General features: G+C 35.8%; 1 protein-coding gene and 1 long non-coding RNA gene across 9 annotated transcripts in view; one reads left to right on the top strand and one right to left on the bottom strand.

Annotated features, from left to right (window-relative positions):
- The window catches only part of LOC117210109 (titin homolog), an 87,747-nt gene that overhangs the window by 65,140 nt on the left and 5,584 nt on the right, over positions 1-17,023 (top strand). For all 8 annotated transcript variants that reach the window (XM_033452790.1, XM_033452792.1, XM_033452791.1 and 5 more), the window contains 14 exons: positions 6,403-6,571; positions 6,646-6,691; positions 6,845-6,980; positions 7,656-7,812; positions 8,075-8,203; positions 8,686-9,033; positions 9,260-9,431; positions 9,943-10,096; positions 10,230-10,356; positions 10,795-10,995; positions 11,425-11,594; positions 11,707-12,645; positions 13,795-13,957; positions 16,645-16,986. In XM_033452790.1, coding sequence (XP_033308681.1) covers positions 6,403-6,571; positions 6,646-6,691; positions 6,845-6,980; positions 7,656-7,812; positions 8,075-8,203; positions 8,686-9,033; positions 9,260-9,431; positions 9,943-10,096; positions 10,230-10,356; positions 10,795-10,995; positions 11,425-11,594; positions 11,707-12,645; positions 13,795-13,957; positions 16,645-16,986 — 3,253 coding nt within the window. The remainder of the gene's footprint in view (positions 1-6,402; positions 6,572-6,645; positions 6,692-6,844; positions 6,981-7,655; positions 7,813-8,074; positions 8,204-8,685; positions 9,034-9,259; positions 9,432-9,942; positions 10,097-10,229; positions 10,357-10,794; positions 10,996-11,424; positions 11,595-11,706; positions 12,646-13,794; positions 13,958-16,644; positions 16,987-17,023) is intronic.
- LOC117210111 lies at positions 8,774-15,396 on the bottom strand. The gene is made up of 2 exons (XR_004488043.1): positions 14,193-15,396; positions 8,774-9,453 (listed from the first exon to the last, which is right to left on the bottom strand). It is a non-coding gene; the product is annotated as an uncharacterized LOC117210111 (long non-coding RNA).

Raw genomic sequence — 17,023 nt, 5'->3', positions numbered from 1 at the left:
TAACATACCGCATTATGCCCATAAATGGGCCAAGCATTATATGCGTCGGGGAAACGGCATTGATATCAGACGGCTCTTTAAAAGGTAATAGTAAGTTACGTGAGGTTAGACACCCGGCTTCAGGAGAAAGAGAGAAATTTATTGCTCAATCGCGTGGAAGGTCCCAATGACAATGGGAATCGTCCAGGGCCCAGGGAATCTTGTTACTGCGGTCAGTGCAGTCTGATCACTGAACGGATGAAACTACTTCGAACTACACTGGCGTTCACGAGTGCTGAGACACCTGTTACACAACGGAGTGAAAATCATAGCGCAGTGGAAATCATTAGTCAAGATTTTGAGTTGAGAATTTGAATTTGACGCATATTTCAATTTTTGAACGTATCATAGATTTAGTTTCGTAGTTGATCGAACTTTAGTTTCATAATTAAGTGAAAATTCTTGCAACGATAAACGCAAAACACTATTTTAAAGAAAATAACAGTAGATTCGCTTTGGTTACTATGATTGTTAGTATAGCTTTATGCAAAATGTGATTAATTAGGATTTTCAAGAAAACGATTAATTGATCGAAATTTTGTTTTCGCGCAAAATGAAGTTGGAGATGCTCATAGAAATAATTTGTTGAAACTATTTATTACAATCGTTATAATAAATTAATAATATCGTGTTACTTGCCCCCTCACCTATCGTAGTTCGCTCACGAAGGGCCCAAAATTCCATTGAAAAGTTCGAGATGAATTAAATGGGAAATTTCAAGAATCGAAATTATGAAATCATTCACACAGCAATCGTATGAATATCAAAACAACGATCGAAAAAATGCGATAAATATAGACGCGGAAGAAAATTAATTTTATCGCATCAAGTCGATAAATCTCGTATGAATTAAAATAAAGGTTTTAATAATTTCCTCGTGATTTTTTTACTTTTTTTTCTTCTTTAACTTTAAGTTATCCAAGTGTCCTGATATCCATGAACGGTGTTGTACTTTGTATAGTTGTCTACTTCATATTGATAATGCTATCTGAAAAGCTAGATCGAATTTTATTGTACTACTATTGACAAAGAAAAAAATGACCCAATTCGATGTAATAAACGCTTACCGGATTGATAGGAGTGATACGAAAGATTTGATGAAATAATATGCTACTGTTGTTATTTCTGTATTTAGAAGTAGGATCGCAATAGCTATTATTTTATTCCTTGGATAAATCTATCACGCCGTTCCGAGGCGAAAAACCTTTATTGCACTTTCTTACATGAACTAGGGATAAAAACAAAAGAATATCTTAAATCTTAAATCTGTCGATTATATTTAGAACTATCTTCTAGTTACTATTTATTATAACTAGCGCATCTGCATATGGATGGCGAGCGCGAACTCACGTTATCATTTTCAACAGTTACTGCAAGCTACTGTCAGTTATATTCCATTCACGTGTTCATACGAGTTTCGTACGAACTCTTCCGAGTTTATTCTGGCGATAGCACGCGCGAAACTACGGTCAACGAATGCTAATTAATAATAATTTTAAATACGTTGACGTCATTCTAGCGCTGAATCGTCATCGTCACTGTCTGACGCTAAGCATTCCTTAGAAGCAAAATGAAAAATGACCGGAAGATCTTGTGCTAATAATGAGATTTTTTAATTAAGTACGATACCTATGTCCCTTGAATGTTCAATTACTTAACTCTCACGTTATAAATATTATATATACATATATGTGTGTGTCATTATTATCTGTATAATATATAATGTGTTTACATTGAAAGAGGCACGCAAAAAATAATAGATAAATAATACGAAAAATGTATTTGTCAACAAGTGAAAGCATAAGTTGCTAATATGCAGTCAAAAAGGAAACCGGAAGTGATTGGTGACCGGAAAAAACAGGCGTATATGGTATCCGCGTGACAAAGGGATATCTGCATTATCGAAAAGCGTAGAGAGAAGAGGCTCCCCACTTATCCTGACGAAGCCGACTTTCTTCGTCGATGGATCGGTAGTGCAATAGCACAAGGCGGCAAAACAGTCGTCGCGTGTCTTTGGCGAACGAATAGCCACTCGTCCTCCTACAATTCCTCTGGATCGTAGCTTCTAAGATCGATAAGTGACATGGATATTTTTTATTTCAATCATTCTGAGTACTCGTTGAAAATCTCACGAAGAAAGTGGCATTTATCTTTCGGACGCTAATTCTTCGTATCGCTGACTCTCTTATTTCGGATTTGGATATATTCGATGTGGAAATTCGGAACGTAAGCAGAAACACATCTTCTATACTTTTTATAATATACTTGTACTTTTTGTAGCGTTATCTATCAAAATTTTCCCACTGCATTTTTGTAACACTTTTTGAAAGCTCGAAGAATTAGAAAAATTACTTGTAAGAATCAATATGTGCATGAATTTACCGTCTTACAAATGCATTCTTTTTAGAGCTAAAATATAAAAAATTCTTTCAAGAAATTTACGTAATTTTAGAATCTTTTTAATGATCAATAATCGAACCAATGCATATTTTTTATAGTTATTTCACAGAGCTTCGTTTTGAATCTTCGTACTAAATTCCAAGTTTAGTATTTGCTTAATGAATGTAGTGCTTGATAAGAATTAGCTTGTCTTTCTAAAATGCGATTATCAATTTTACCGTCGCGTTTCTACTTTTTGAAATATGATCAATTTTCTTCAGTACTTGACACCCAATTTACATAAATCTGTCATGTCGTTTTTACGTAGTTTCCATCTAACACCTTTATTTTCTTTTCTACTTGAGACCGCATAAATCCATGAAACCATTCGTATAAATATTCGCACGGTCTTTACAAATGTTATTAGATTTTTTTCTTTGCTTGACACCTAATTTGCATAAATTTGTCATATTTAATATCTAATAGCTAAACTGCAGACACTTACACACTTATGGGAATATATCATCATTATTATATAATACCCGGATGAGAATATTATTGAAATATATAATAACATATGAAATATATAAATATATAAAACATTGAAAGAATAAAGCAAACTTCTATTTAAATCTCACTTCTTCGAAAAAAAAAAATTGAATACTCCTAAAGATACAAATTTGCACAAATATCTACACTATACTAATATTAACACGTTAATGTTAACATTAATATTAACACACAATATCTATGAAAATATCCTTCTCTAGTAATAATGTTACTCTTGTACTTCCTCCATTCGACGTCTAATTCCCATAAATCTGTCTTACTTGTTATCATTCTCATTATCATCTAATGATAATACCTACTTTTCTTATTTTTATCGATAAAACTATCGTTCGACCCACGACCAATTTATTGAAATATCATCGAGGATCTAATCGGATCGTAAGATCTCAAAGCCGTGATCTCTGTGACATGAGTCATCCATCGATCTCAGCGGAGCTCGTTAGGACATTCATCGAACTGGTCGACGCTTAAGCGCGAATGTCAGCGCCTGTTCGCCGTAATGTTGGCCGAGTCCGAGTTTCCTCTCTCGTTCTTTCGTCCCGTCGTCGATCGGAGGGACGCGACGCGTCGCGACTGCGAATGTGCACCGCCAAATACGTCCAAGTTTGTTTTCAGTGCAGCTGCAGCTGCTAAATGGGGATAAACGAGTCGCGATTTCGCGATAGGGATCGATGCTCGTTGATCAAAAAATTCTGGATACCGTGAAAGATTATGTTTTCAACGTCACGATTCCTTTTTCCTCTATCGGGTGAATATATTAAATATACGAATATATTTAGTAAATAATGTCTAATAATATTTTTATTTGCTAAGTATATATATGAATATTGGCATCAAAATGAAAACTTAACGGCGAATGACATAAGTGCAAACAGCTTCTTGAGGTTCGTTAAAAACGATTACATTCATTTTAATAAAAATATCATTGTCTAAAGTATGAATTAAGCATACTGTTAAAAAAGTTACAAATAATATCCCGTGAAGAATATTAATTTTCTGTCTGAGGTTTATCAAAAAAGTTTGTTTATTTTTATCAGCTATTCAGTGAAAAATTCATTTTAATAAAAACATGGTCGAGAATTTATTTTCGTTTAAGTATAGAAGAATGTAATAATAGTGATTAAAACTCTTACCGTGAATTTTAATGAAAACATCAATTTATTACTTAAACATATTCTAAAAAACATTGAAAATAATACTCTAGGAAAATATTATCTCTATACGTGCTGATTAAAAATTGTTCCACGAATTTCTAACATTAATAATACAGTTTTCTAAATATATTATTTACATATATCGTAGAACAGCGTATCTATTAATCCATAAAACAAAAATATTCTCAGAAACTCGGAAAGTTTCTGCTCTCTATATGTCCACCAGCAAACAGATTTCTTGTATGTCGACAATCTGTTTTACACGCGTAAATATAGATCTATATAAGATGACATTGCAAGAAGTCCTTGCAGTAGCCGGCTCTGCTTCGGTTTATGGCGCCTCTCTTCCGTAACGGGAAGTGTCGTCCGCATAAATTTCATCGTAGGCGAACCGCGACAGGTGAAAGACAGATGGGTCTCAGAAGGTCCATTATGTCACGATTCGAGTTCGAGCATTAGAAATACTGAAAACTTCATTTCGTGATGACAACCATGTTGTTATAAATCAAAGTCAGTTTCGGTGTTCAGCACGTGACAAATTTTTTTACAAACATCGAAACCCGTAATACGTATTTCGAAGATTTATCATATTAAATGGAACTAGACGAGAACTTGATAAATAAAATTTATTAACGACAGAGAAAAGTATTCCAAGGTATATTAGAGATGTCAGGTCCGGAACGATTAAATGCAACTTAAAGCGCGTTGAAACGCTGGATGTTCAGATTGGTTCGGTCGAAAAAGGAAACAATCGAGTCTTTCTTTTTCAACGACCTTAATTTTCGAGGGTTTAAGAAGGGCGTGTCTGGCGAAGAGACGCGCAATTAGTAATGAAAAAACGGTAATATGCGTTGGCACTCGTGTCATACGAGCAACGAGATCAGTCTCGAACGATCTGTTCAACTTTCGCTCCCTATATGGACTAGAGCCCCGACGAAGACGTTTCCCATCTTACTTTTATCAACTGCCCTTCCTTCTCTTTCTACCTGACTTTGCCTCTATGTATCTAGAACATTTTTTTCAACTGGATTTTAACCCCGGATTCGTCAAGCTGCCAAATTTATGAAGAATTTCTGTTATCGAAAAGGAGACACAACGCTGTAAGAAATATTAAAAGCTTTGCAAATGCAGCAAAAGATTTATAAAACAGAAGATTATGTAGAGAAACAATGAAAATAATAATTTCTTCCTCGGAAACCACAGAAAGAATAAAACGTCGTAAAAATATTGCAAATTTTCCAAACCTGTGGCGAAATACTTATAAATTTGTTGATTTTGTAAACAATCGACAAAAATAATGGATTCGATCACAAGGGGTGACCTCACTGTGGGCGTAAGTGACGGAAATGTCGGTATTCAGGTCGAGGTTGTACTTCGAGGTTGTACTTCGAGATCAGCTCTCATTAACAGGGTAAAGTTCCTTTGGACTTAAAACTTCGTGGCGTTTCTCTTTTCTTCTTCTATGGCTCTTCCAGCACGAGTTTGCGTTGGATATTTATACACGCACTCAGATTACGTGTTATCGAAGTCAGCAATAAAAGTTGCGTTTAGTAGCGTGAGATTTCAGAGTGCGTGTGGATAAGAGCAACGAATACATATTCAAGTTCTTGATGGCGCTATTCAAATGCCCTCGAACGTAAAGAAAATATCAGAACGTTATTTAGCCATCTAATCCGTTTACTGTAAACGTTGCTTCGTTTATGAAGAAGAAATTAATATTTTTACATAGACTGATCAATTTGTGATTCGTTGTGAATCTTGTAAAGAAATACATAATATACACGGTTCATACAACTTGGGTTTCTATCCTATCTATGATCTCCATCTATGATACAAATAAGAGCAGTTCGTGTTCAGATAAGTAGATTCAGTCGGCAACAATCAGACACTGAACTTTCGCTCCATTAAATGGGGCTCTACTGTATTTCAAATTCCATGTTCTACATTCTCCAGCGAATCGCTAAATTATTCAGACTTAATCGAGAATGTAAGAAAGATTTGTGAAATATATAGAACTTTTCAATATCATGTAACAAGGACCTTTTCATATTTTTCATTTAGAAATGCACGGTTAATCTTTTAGCATTTTGTTAGCTGAAAATCTCAACTATATAAAAAGTTCTTTATGTTATCTTATTATACTTCATACATTTTTGTCAAATTCTTAATTGTATCAATAATTTCGTCAGCCACTCTCTGTTTCCAATTTCTTCAACGTTTCTCAATTTATATTTTGTTTCCAATTTTCATTCTTTTACAGCCTGATTACTACAGGGACGCAGCCCACTTCCGGCTGGTCGGCGAAGGACCTCAGTATCGACTGGAGATACCGTACGCGAAACTCGACTTTACGGGAACGTATTCCGTAATAGCGCGGAACTGCCATGGGGAGGCCAAAGCCGTGATTTCTTTGCAGATCTACGCGAAAGGTAACGTTTAGCATTCGAAAGAAGCATGGACGATTTGCTTAGACGAAAGGATAATACATGTATCATGCTTTCAGGTCAAGGCAAAGAGGAGAAAATGAAGAAATCAGGGGTCACACACGGGTATGTGGTACATATCTAGATTACTGCGTAGATAAATCCTGTTACATGACGCGACACGTGGCAAGTTCCGCCACGTTTTATAAAACAACGGCTAATATTGACTAATATCTTGATCGTATTTACTAAATGACGCTTGTGAATTTTAATTGGCAGAAAGGTGCTGACTTTGCCGATAGTTACGAGGGAGCTGCGAGATCTGAGATGCTGCGACGGCGACGCTGTTACCCTTGAATGCAAAATACACGCTACTCCCGAGGCGCCATTGGTGCGTTGGGAACGTGGGGGGAAGGTAAATATTAATTGCTAACTAAAAAACATTTTCATATCTGATTATGTACAATCTGTATGTATAATGTAAAACGAAAATTAAACTCTATAATACATATATATAAATGTAGTATAATATAGTATAATAGTTAAATTTTCATATACATCCGTATTTTTATGGATATTTTTATGTAATTCAAGAAATAGAATCTAAATAGAAATTTATGTGATCGTATAAATTTGAAATTCATATAATTTTACTTCAAAGATACATTTTGTATGTTTTCATATATATTATACTATACACTTTATAATTTTATACATTTTTGTATATTTGAATTTCCCATAATTGCATAAACATTTGTGGTCTAGTAATAACTTTCCGTATACCACATTATACCATTATACATATACGAAATTAGAGATATTCCATGTATCATATTATGTCATTCCATACGAATTTAGAAATATTCTATATATTTCATATATTGTTATTCCCTGTGTTAGAATTATATAGCCCATCCGAGATAGTGTATTATATATGTGTTAATGTCCCATTATACTGTATGAACTAATACTATAATAATAATAATATTAAAATACATATATACAGAAAAATAAAGAAACTACGAGTTCATATAAGATTATATCGTCTCTGTAATGATAATTCTTACTTACTTGTAATATTCACATTCAGATTCTACAAATGGGTGGCGATTTCTCCGCTGACTTTGATGGAGAAACCGCGCGTCTGAGCATCCAACATGTTTATCCGGAAGACGAGGGCGAATATACATGCGTGGCATATAACGACCTTGGAAAAGCATTCACGTCAGCCTGCCTAATAGTGGATGGTAATTTCGTGTTTAATTCACGATCGTTTAATAAGGCAATATGGAAACGTCAAGTGATACAAATACGTGAAACCTTCGGTTTAAGTGTTATTCAATTACCACTGTATCTGCAAAGTAAATCGTGTCTCGAGTACAGCCAGATTCTGATTTTATTGAAGTTTCTCGCGATAAGAAACACGTTTGCTACCTACGTTCTTGAAATACGTGTCAGAAATATGGAAAGCTGCCTGTTTGTAAGTCATTTTGTTTAAATACGTTTCAGTGCCTGAAGGGAAAGAGAATGTTTTGAGCCAAAGATTGACGAGGCCCGCAGGACTTCTATCGGCCGGATCGACGCCGAGATCGACGCCACGCTCAACACCGATCAGGAGTTTGTCTCCTGCAGTTTCGCGTAAGCGTAACAAGAATAGATCGTGCGAAATAATAATAATAAATTACTAATATAATAAAAGAATAAACTTTCGCAAAGATTTAACTCGTAATTGGTAAAATGAAGTTTGTCAGATTCCTGTAATTTTTATTTTCACGATAACTTGTCGAGTGTTGTACACACAAGTACGTATAATTTAACTAAAATAGTTACATAAGGGTAGTTTAAATAAAGTAATAACTATAATCCCATAATACTAACCTTTTTTTATTATTTTACGTATCCATGTTTGTCCTTTCAATTATTTATTCTCATCGTAGCAATTACGGGTTAATTTAATTTCCATAAATATATCTGACCTAATAACAAAATTTACGTTGACTCGATTAAACGATGGTGACCAAACTCTTGCGTTGAATGCTGGAAAAGAAAAGGTTTACGTCGCTTGTACCAATCAACTTTTTAAATTGGAAGAGAAATGTGACAAAATGGAACAATTACAGATGGTCGAGAATTAAGGTCTCCGCAGCTTCTTCCACGAAGTAGGTCGATGTCAAGACGGCCAAAGATCAGTCCACCGAAATTTTACGCAGTTCCGCACAATCGCGTGGTCGAGGAAGGGGAAACCGTGCGATTCCAATGTGCTGTAGTTGGCCACCCGTCACCATGGGTGAAATGGGACAAAAATGGCATAATTGCTACGCCAACCGCTAGAATCTCGATAAAAGAAAGAGACGACGTAAAGATACTGGAAATCGTCGAAGTGACCCAAGAAGACGCAGGACTGTACAGAGTGATCGTGGAGAATGATTATGGTCGTATCGAAGCCAGTGCTCGCCTGGAAATAATTAGTATGTAAATTGAGATTATACTTTATCGTATTCATTAAATTACGGTAAACTTGCTGATATGACATTATCGGGTAAATTGGCAATTTTCTATTCAAATATATCGTAACTACATAGTTAATTTAAATTACAAGAAAAATTTGCATTTCCTTCTTACATAAACATTCGAAAAACTGAATAGGATTACCTGTTATTTCATTCTTACAATTTTGATAATTTGTTCAAAAAGATCGTCAATTACTTGGGTCGGTTGCCAGAACAATCAGAACTAGGAGCGCATCGCCTAGAACGTATCCGTCATTTAGCCGAAGCCTCTTAGACACAACTAGCAGAATAAACGGAAGATTATATCTCGATTGCGGTATTAGAGGAACGCCTAGTCTAACACCAACGTGGTTCAGGTAAAACAAAGAAAGTTCCCTTCTGAAACATTATTACATAATCATTTTTGTGAAAGACTTCCCAATACACAATTATCTTTGAACAATTGCCATTTCTTTACACGTACAGACTTTTTGACTTTTTTTCTGTGATTTATCTATTTCTGATTCGTTTAGATTTAGAGATGCATTTTAGTCTTTCAAGCGTGTTTCATGTAACAAATAACGTAGTCATAAATCTCGGAGTGTCTAAAAGATCTTACGACGATGGCCAAACACCTAACGATTTTTGCATCGAGCTCGAATCCTGTAGAACTTTTCACAGAATTTATTACACTTTACCTATGTAGAATAAGACTTCCTTTGTTCCTGTTTCAAAGACAAATCGCGTCGACGGTGTAACGGAAGAGAGCTTACAAAGTTTCATAGTTCATAGCATAGTTCGTGGCATAGTTTCTACGTTGTGTTTACGTATCTAGTTTATAATCACGATTTATTCAAAGCATAAAGTATCAAAGGATCAAATTTCTAGGAATGGACGCCCGTTGGAACGATCGATTCGAGTAAAAAGGTACTTCGACGGAACAACTGCGAAAGTCGAAATTTTGAAAGTGAAAGCGAGCGACGCGGGTGAGTACACCTGCGTGGCAACGAACGTCCTTGGTTCTACAAAGAATTCTTGCCAGGTAAATAATCTTAGATATATGCTAACCACGTGGCATAGACAACATGCTTCTGCATTCTATTCGTTTCCCAACGCGACATTACCGTCTTGCAATAATGAAATAATTATTTTCGTAATTGTTTCTTCGATAACAGGTGACCGTTCTTGATTCTCATAATCCGTCTACGTGCGACAAAGATCCGCCGAAATTCTTACAGTCTCTTCCAGAAGAATCGATCGTCATGGAAGGTCACTGTTACGAACTACAGACGAGACTTGCGGGTATAGTAAACATAAAAATAATGTTAGCTCAACGAACAATATAAGTTAGCACTTATCGCAAACTATTGTATAATTTTTGGTGTTTTCAATCTTTTGTTACGAGCTTCTCCTGAAGCCAAACTAAGCAACTCCATCTTTTTGTAAATTTCTTTTCATTTCCTGACTGCACATGATTAACGCTCAATTTCTCAAAAAAAGAATTATTTGTTTCTATAAGTTTATTTATCGCTAGGAGATATCGTAAATAATCGTAAACTCCAAACTAAATTAGTATCGTGAGTTTTCTCTATTTCTCAATTTATGGAGTCGATCAGTGCCACTTCTGAGCAACTACATCTCCCGTGAATTCTTTCGACTTTTAAGGGATGAAATCAATTGCGTCAATTAATATAAATGGTTGATTATATAATTCAACGAGCATTAAATCATGTTTTTCAGGTACACCGCCTTTTTCGGTGACTTGGTTAAAGGATGGTCGTGAGATACCTGACAACGATTACCATAAATACGTCATATATGGTGACGGTGGCGTCGCACTAAGATTATCCAATGTTTGTCCACAAGATGCTGGCGAGTATACTTGCCTCGTTCGCAATAATTTCGGAGAAGTGTCTAGCAACGGCCTGTTTGCTGTTCAAGGTACATTTTTATCAATAAAATTTATTTTTAGAAAAATGTTAACTTTCCACGCTTACAGACAAGATATCTTAAGACTATACCGTGAATTTTTGTCCAAATTCATATCTTTGAAAAGATATTTAAAAAAGTAAAAATTCGTTTGAAAATTGTTTTACCTATCGAGTATACAAAGCACTATAATTTGGATGTTTTACATATTTTTTCATATTATGCGTAGTTTTGCACTTTCAAATTTCCTATAAACAGATAAAATGACGCGATTCATGCAGTACTTTAGACCCATGTTTGGTCCTTTTCATTAATCTTTTCATATTTAACATTTGATACTCCTTTGATACTTTTCTATACGTTTCCTTTAAAGTTTCACCTATGTAACAACTTATAATCTCGATACGAAGGTGTTAAAAAATATTTTACTTTGTGCACAAGATTACAAAGGTATTCCGAAATTGGCGCCGCAGTTCACGAAAACACCTGTGTCGGTCATTACACCGAAAGGTGAGACTGCCTGTTTCTGTGCTCGGGTGCAATGTGGAAAACCCATGGAAATCACGTGGACGATCAATGGAAAGGACATCAGAGAAAATTCAAGGTGCAAGGTGCGTCAACTCGTCTAATTTAAGAAACTTCGTTTATCAGTTTTGTAATTTGTTAATCTCATTCGCTATTAATTTCTCATTTATAATATCATACTTCTGGTTTTACATTTAGGTTGAAAGAGACGATAACGTTAGCATTCTTAGGATACACGATGTACAACCGCGAGATATCGGTGAGATTCGATGCACCGCATCCGTGACTGGTAAAGGACCGTCGATTAGTTGCACAGCAGAACTACGATTCCAGCGAACGGTACAGAATTTCGAAGAATCGAGACGTCACGATGCGCTGGAAATTAACAACGAAAAGCCACCAAAAGCTGTTAATTGTAGCCGTAACAATTCTCTGCGAAAGACAAGAAGAGACGTTCTCTCTTCCTCTCGAAATCAATTACACGAGTCTCCTATGCGAATCAGATCATCCTCGTTGCCTCTCAGATCTACTTCAAGTCCTAAACAACTGTCTCCTGCACCCGCGAGGAAGAATATTCTTCAAAGTCCGTTACTCGATACCAGGAAAACACTGGCGACCAACAAAACGAATAAAAGGATAGTTCGCGGCTCGAAAAAGTTGGAACGTAAAGTTACTCAACAAGTGCGCTACAAATCTAGCGAACACAGGATTTCGTCGTCTTCAGACGAGGAACAAACAAGGGATATTTGTAAAGAAAAATCTTCTGAAGTATCGAACGAAAATATATCAAAATTAATTGAAAACAAAGAAGAATGTATAACGAGTTCAACAGAGGTTTCTGATCCGTATAAGACTGGTAACAATGCGAAACAAATTCAAGATAACTATAATAAACACGATAATACACCTATAATATGCACGGAAAGCGCTCTGCAAGAGTTGGAGGAGGATTCGATTGTAAAGAAGGAAGAAATCGTGGCGAAAGAGGAGGAGAAAGTTACTATTAGGTCGGAGGAATTCGTGGCTGCCAGTATCGTAAAGGTACCGGCTGACGTCACAGTTTTCCGAGGAAACAGAGTAGTCCTCAGGGTCACGTATCGAGGTCATCCGGAACCAGTCGTCAAGTGGTTACGAGCAGTGAGTATCATTTATATCTTCCGTCAGATTCTCCCGTCAAAACGTCAAACTTTGTTTAATGTAGTTCGAGAACAAAATACAAGAAGTTTTTTGTCCTCCGTGTGATTAAAGACGCTACTGTTACGAAACAAGAGAATCTCTGTTCGTGCGATATCGTTCGTCAATTAAGTGAAATCAGTATATTGTGACTCCCGGAACGAAGTATTTGGACACTAATACGAAAGAATTTGAACAGCTTGTTATAAAGATCTTTCATGAGTGTGTCAAGTGTGGTATAAACGAAAAATTTTGAAATTTTATTGGCATTAAAGTGAGATACGACTGAGATATATTCGTCAAGTTTGAACGAAATCCGAAGATGTATCCAAAAGTTAGAAAATTGCAAACGTAAATTCACAGAACTCGCAAAAGCATATAAACTATCGATGATGTTATATTGTTATCGATATTATATTAATAAATTTCAATGTATTTAGCGAGATAACGTTGATTATTCGTTAATTATATGCTCAGAGGCAAACATTCTACGAAATTTATGTTCAATATGTAGTCATGTGTATACGATAAACATGATTATGATAGTCTTATCTCATTATTAGACTTTGGACACACAGTGTTTTCACACATTAACGGGAATATTATTAAATGTGCTAGAAATGCACATACAATAAAAAAGTACACGACACATTTAAAACAAAGTATTTGTTACGACGTCAAGAAGATAACAAAATTTCTATTTAGTCTTTGTTTCTTTACTTGTGCATAAAAGTATGAATTTCCGCAACTGATTACAATACTGATTACAATAAAGTTTCGCTATATCTACGCAAATTTTCTGTAGTAGACATCCGAGTACTTCCATGAGTCACTATATATTCAAAACACGATATTAATATCAAGCTCAAATTTACCTTAACAAGGTCTAATTGTACGTTAATAAAAATTGCATCTTCAATGCCGTATTTAACTTCGTGTAATCATGTACAATCGCTTGCGGTTATGTAGATATAGTAACTTACGAATTCATATATAGTAATGTCATAGTTATATAGATGCATGGGAATCGTTCATAAGCACCTATCAGTCAGTTGTAATCGTCCATCTCTGGTCGCGTTCAATCAAGCGCTTAATCGAGAATTTTGATTAAAGGGTCGAGAGTTGACTGCAAACAAAAAGACTGCTATTACCTACGGCGGTGGAGTGTCTTGCTTAATATCGGACGATGTGACCGCTGACAATGCCGGGAAATACGAAGTGTCCGTGGAAAATAAACTGGGAAAGGACCGACGGTGTTTCAGCGTTGCTGTTGAAGGTACGTACGTGACAAAGAAATATTAACACTTTACCGACCACCGATAGCCGATTTATCGGTTTTTTGTCTCCGACGCTTACCAACCGATAGCCTATTAATCGGCTTTTTGTCACCGACAATTTTTCTCATTATTTGAGCAGTAATTTGTTATTCAGTACTAAGGTACCCTGCTCAGTTGCGTCAGTTGCGTTGCTTTGTAAGTTCGCACAGTTTTATGCCAATTTAAAAAACTTACCGATCGTGATGAACGAAAAGAATGGTATTGGAGAGTCTAAACCGGAACAGAGCCGGCGCCAGGGAGAATCTGCGCCTGAGCTGCCGGTCGGACGCGCGTATACTGTTGAACCGCTAGCGGTCAGTAAAGTGTTAAAATTGACCAACGAACATTGTTACCTATGTACGAACGATGAGATACAAGCTGTTGTAAAAAAAATTACGTTGGCATTACGTAAATGTAGCCTCAAATAGAGATGGAACACTTGTTCAAATTACGTACATAGACAAGAGCCACAAACACTAGAAGACGATTTGTATTTACAAAGCTTTGAAGCGAGCGGTGTTACATCACTCGTTTAAATTCCCGATATCTTATACTGCAATAAACGCCCGTTAATATGTGTGCGCATAGCATAAAAGTAAGTATACAACAATACGAACCAGTGTTTTCGTTTGCGATCTCTATGAAACTAAGAATAGTTTATGCTATCAGCACTAGTAAGAGCAAGAAATCCTACCTGTCCACTAGATAGAAGGAAATAGTTACTTCTTTGGAGCGAGTGCATTAAGCGGAAACGTTTTTACCGACGCGATCAAACTGTTGTAGAACATTGCTAATTAATACGTGAAAGTACGTGACTCAGTGAGACAAAAATTTAGAAAATTCATCGAAGTATGAGAAATCGTAGAAATCCTCGACTGAATTAACCTAATTATACTAAAACAGTTGTCTCGACTAATTTCAGAGTTTGTCTCTTGCGAAAGTGTTAAAAATTCGTAAAAGTTTAAGCAGACAAGTAATCCTAGAATCACTGCACGGAATTCACTATTTCCACTGATTTCCGAACCTGTCGCATTTCTTGAAAAAATATACGAATGCAGAAACAGAAGGCGAGAAATCTTAAGAAATTTCGATTAAATTTAATTAATTATCTCCATCAATTTCCAAGCTTACCATGTTTCATAGACATGAAAGAGGCAAATAATTCTCTGATCTTTTTTATTTTTCACTAAGTTAGAAGGCTATAGCTTTAGCTTTAGAAAACACGTAAAACCGATAGAAGTAAAAAAGACGAGAAGTCGTAAGAACTTTCGACTGAATTAAATCAACGATTTCGATTAATTTCTATCGCATTTCCTGGTGTCTTCAAACGCAATTTAGAACGAAACATCCATTGTTCCACGTGCGTAAGCGCGTGTCACACGGTCCAGTTCCGCTTCTTATGTACAAGGCAGACGACAGTCTCACGTGACGTGTCGCGCAATAATTCCTTCTTCCCTCGTTTCTTCTTCCATCCCCACCATTTGCTTCGTCTACTCTTCCTCTTTCCTTGAGATCACGATGAAACGAACCAGTGCTGAAAAAGTGCGTGCGCGTCATGGCAGCGTTGTGCAAGAGGAGAGGAGTTATGTAGAATAATTCGCGACGCCGAGAACATAAAGAAATTTTTCACGTCACACTTTCGCCCAATATTTTAAACAATTTCCAAAATTTATTAACAGTGTTTTCTTTGTCGAGTGGTCGCGAGGAAAAGGACGACACTCGAAGAGCAATGGGTAATGGCGAATTATTTACTACTAATTGTCAAGCGAGTGAACGTATTGCAAAATGTTGTATGAAATTGTCATAATAAACGAGTGTCAGTGCATGTAGTGTAAAGACGACGCCTTAAAGCGTGCAACTTTGTGGTAAAGTTCTTTCATAAATCTTGTGAAAACGAATAATTCATGTTTACAAAGTACAATATATGTAGATACACAGATTGATGACTTTTTGGTTTCAAGACATTTTGATTCCATATGATTATTAATGAGACCCGTTCGAGGAAAAACAGTTTAAGCGGTTCTTGTTTATAATTTCAAATGGACTGTTGAACATGACGTCCTTGAAACATTCTTTGACGGCGAATGAGTTTGAAAAAACTAGCCGACTTAAAAATAAATGATACACAGGCAACACGTGTTCTGATTGTCAGTTACTTTCAACAAACCGTTATACCGAAGGCTCTACTTACAAGTTTCTAATATTTAAAGTAAAAATTATAAAATATAAAATTATAATATAGTATATATATTATAATATAATAAAATTATAAAAAGTACAGACACTATACAATAGTATAGTATAGCATAGTACAGTATAGGTATTATACAATAGATGTATACAGTAACAGATAAACAAAAGTTTAAAACTGATATATAGCGGATTTTAATAACTTTTGTTCTATAAATTTTTCACTATATTCGTAATAGTTATTTATTTTTTGACATGGATTATATTTATTCGTTGCTTTTATTAAATGTAAGTCCATTTTGTAAAATTATGTACTGTCTCTTAAATATTTTATAAACATTACAAACATTTATATCATAACCCGTAACTTATGGACGACAGCGTACATTCATTGTCTACTAAAACAAAATACTACAATTTCACAAAAATTGTAAAGGTTCGCAAATCTTTTTCATAGGTCCACCAGACCCGCCAGCGAGTGTTCCAAACATATGCTGTTCTACAGGGGCAACGACCATTAATTGGCGATCGTCTCCCTACGATGGTGGTTGCACGGTTACCGGTTATACCGTGGAAATGAACCGTGCCGATGAAAACACTTGGATGACGATCGCAGAATCCTGTCTTTCGTTGAGTCTCACGCTACCTGCTGTTGGAACAGACACCGTGATACCTGGTGAAAGATATCGTTTCCGCGTAAGAGCTGAAAACATACATGGGGTTAGCGAACCTGGAGAGGAATCTGAATTTGTTCGAATTCCGAAACAAGGGGAAACGTGTTTGCAAGACGACGAAGACGGTAAATATGTAGTTATAGAAGATGATAGTACATATAC

This window comes from Bombus bifarius, unplaced genomic scaffold (genome assembly GCF_011952205.1).
Source record: "Bombus bifarius isolate JDL3187 unplaced genomic scaffold, Bbif_JDL3187 scf7180000008199, whole genome shotgun sequence".
Taxonomy (NCBI): domain Eukaryota; kingdom Metazoa; phylum Arthropoda; class Insecta; order Hymenoptera; family Apidae; genus Bombus; species Bombus bifarius.
The sequence above is the reverse complement of the archived record's forward strand: the minus strand, read 5'-3'. Positions and strand labels throughout refer to the sequence as shown.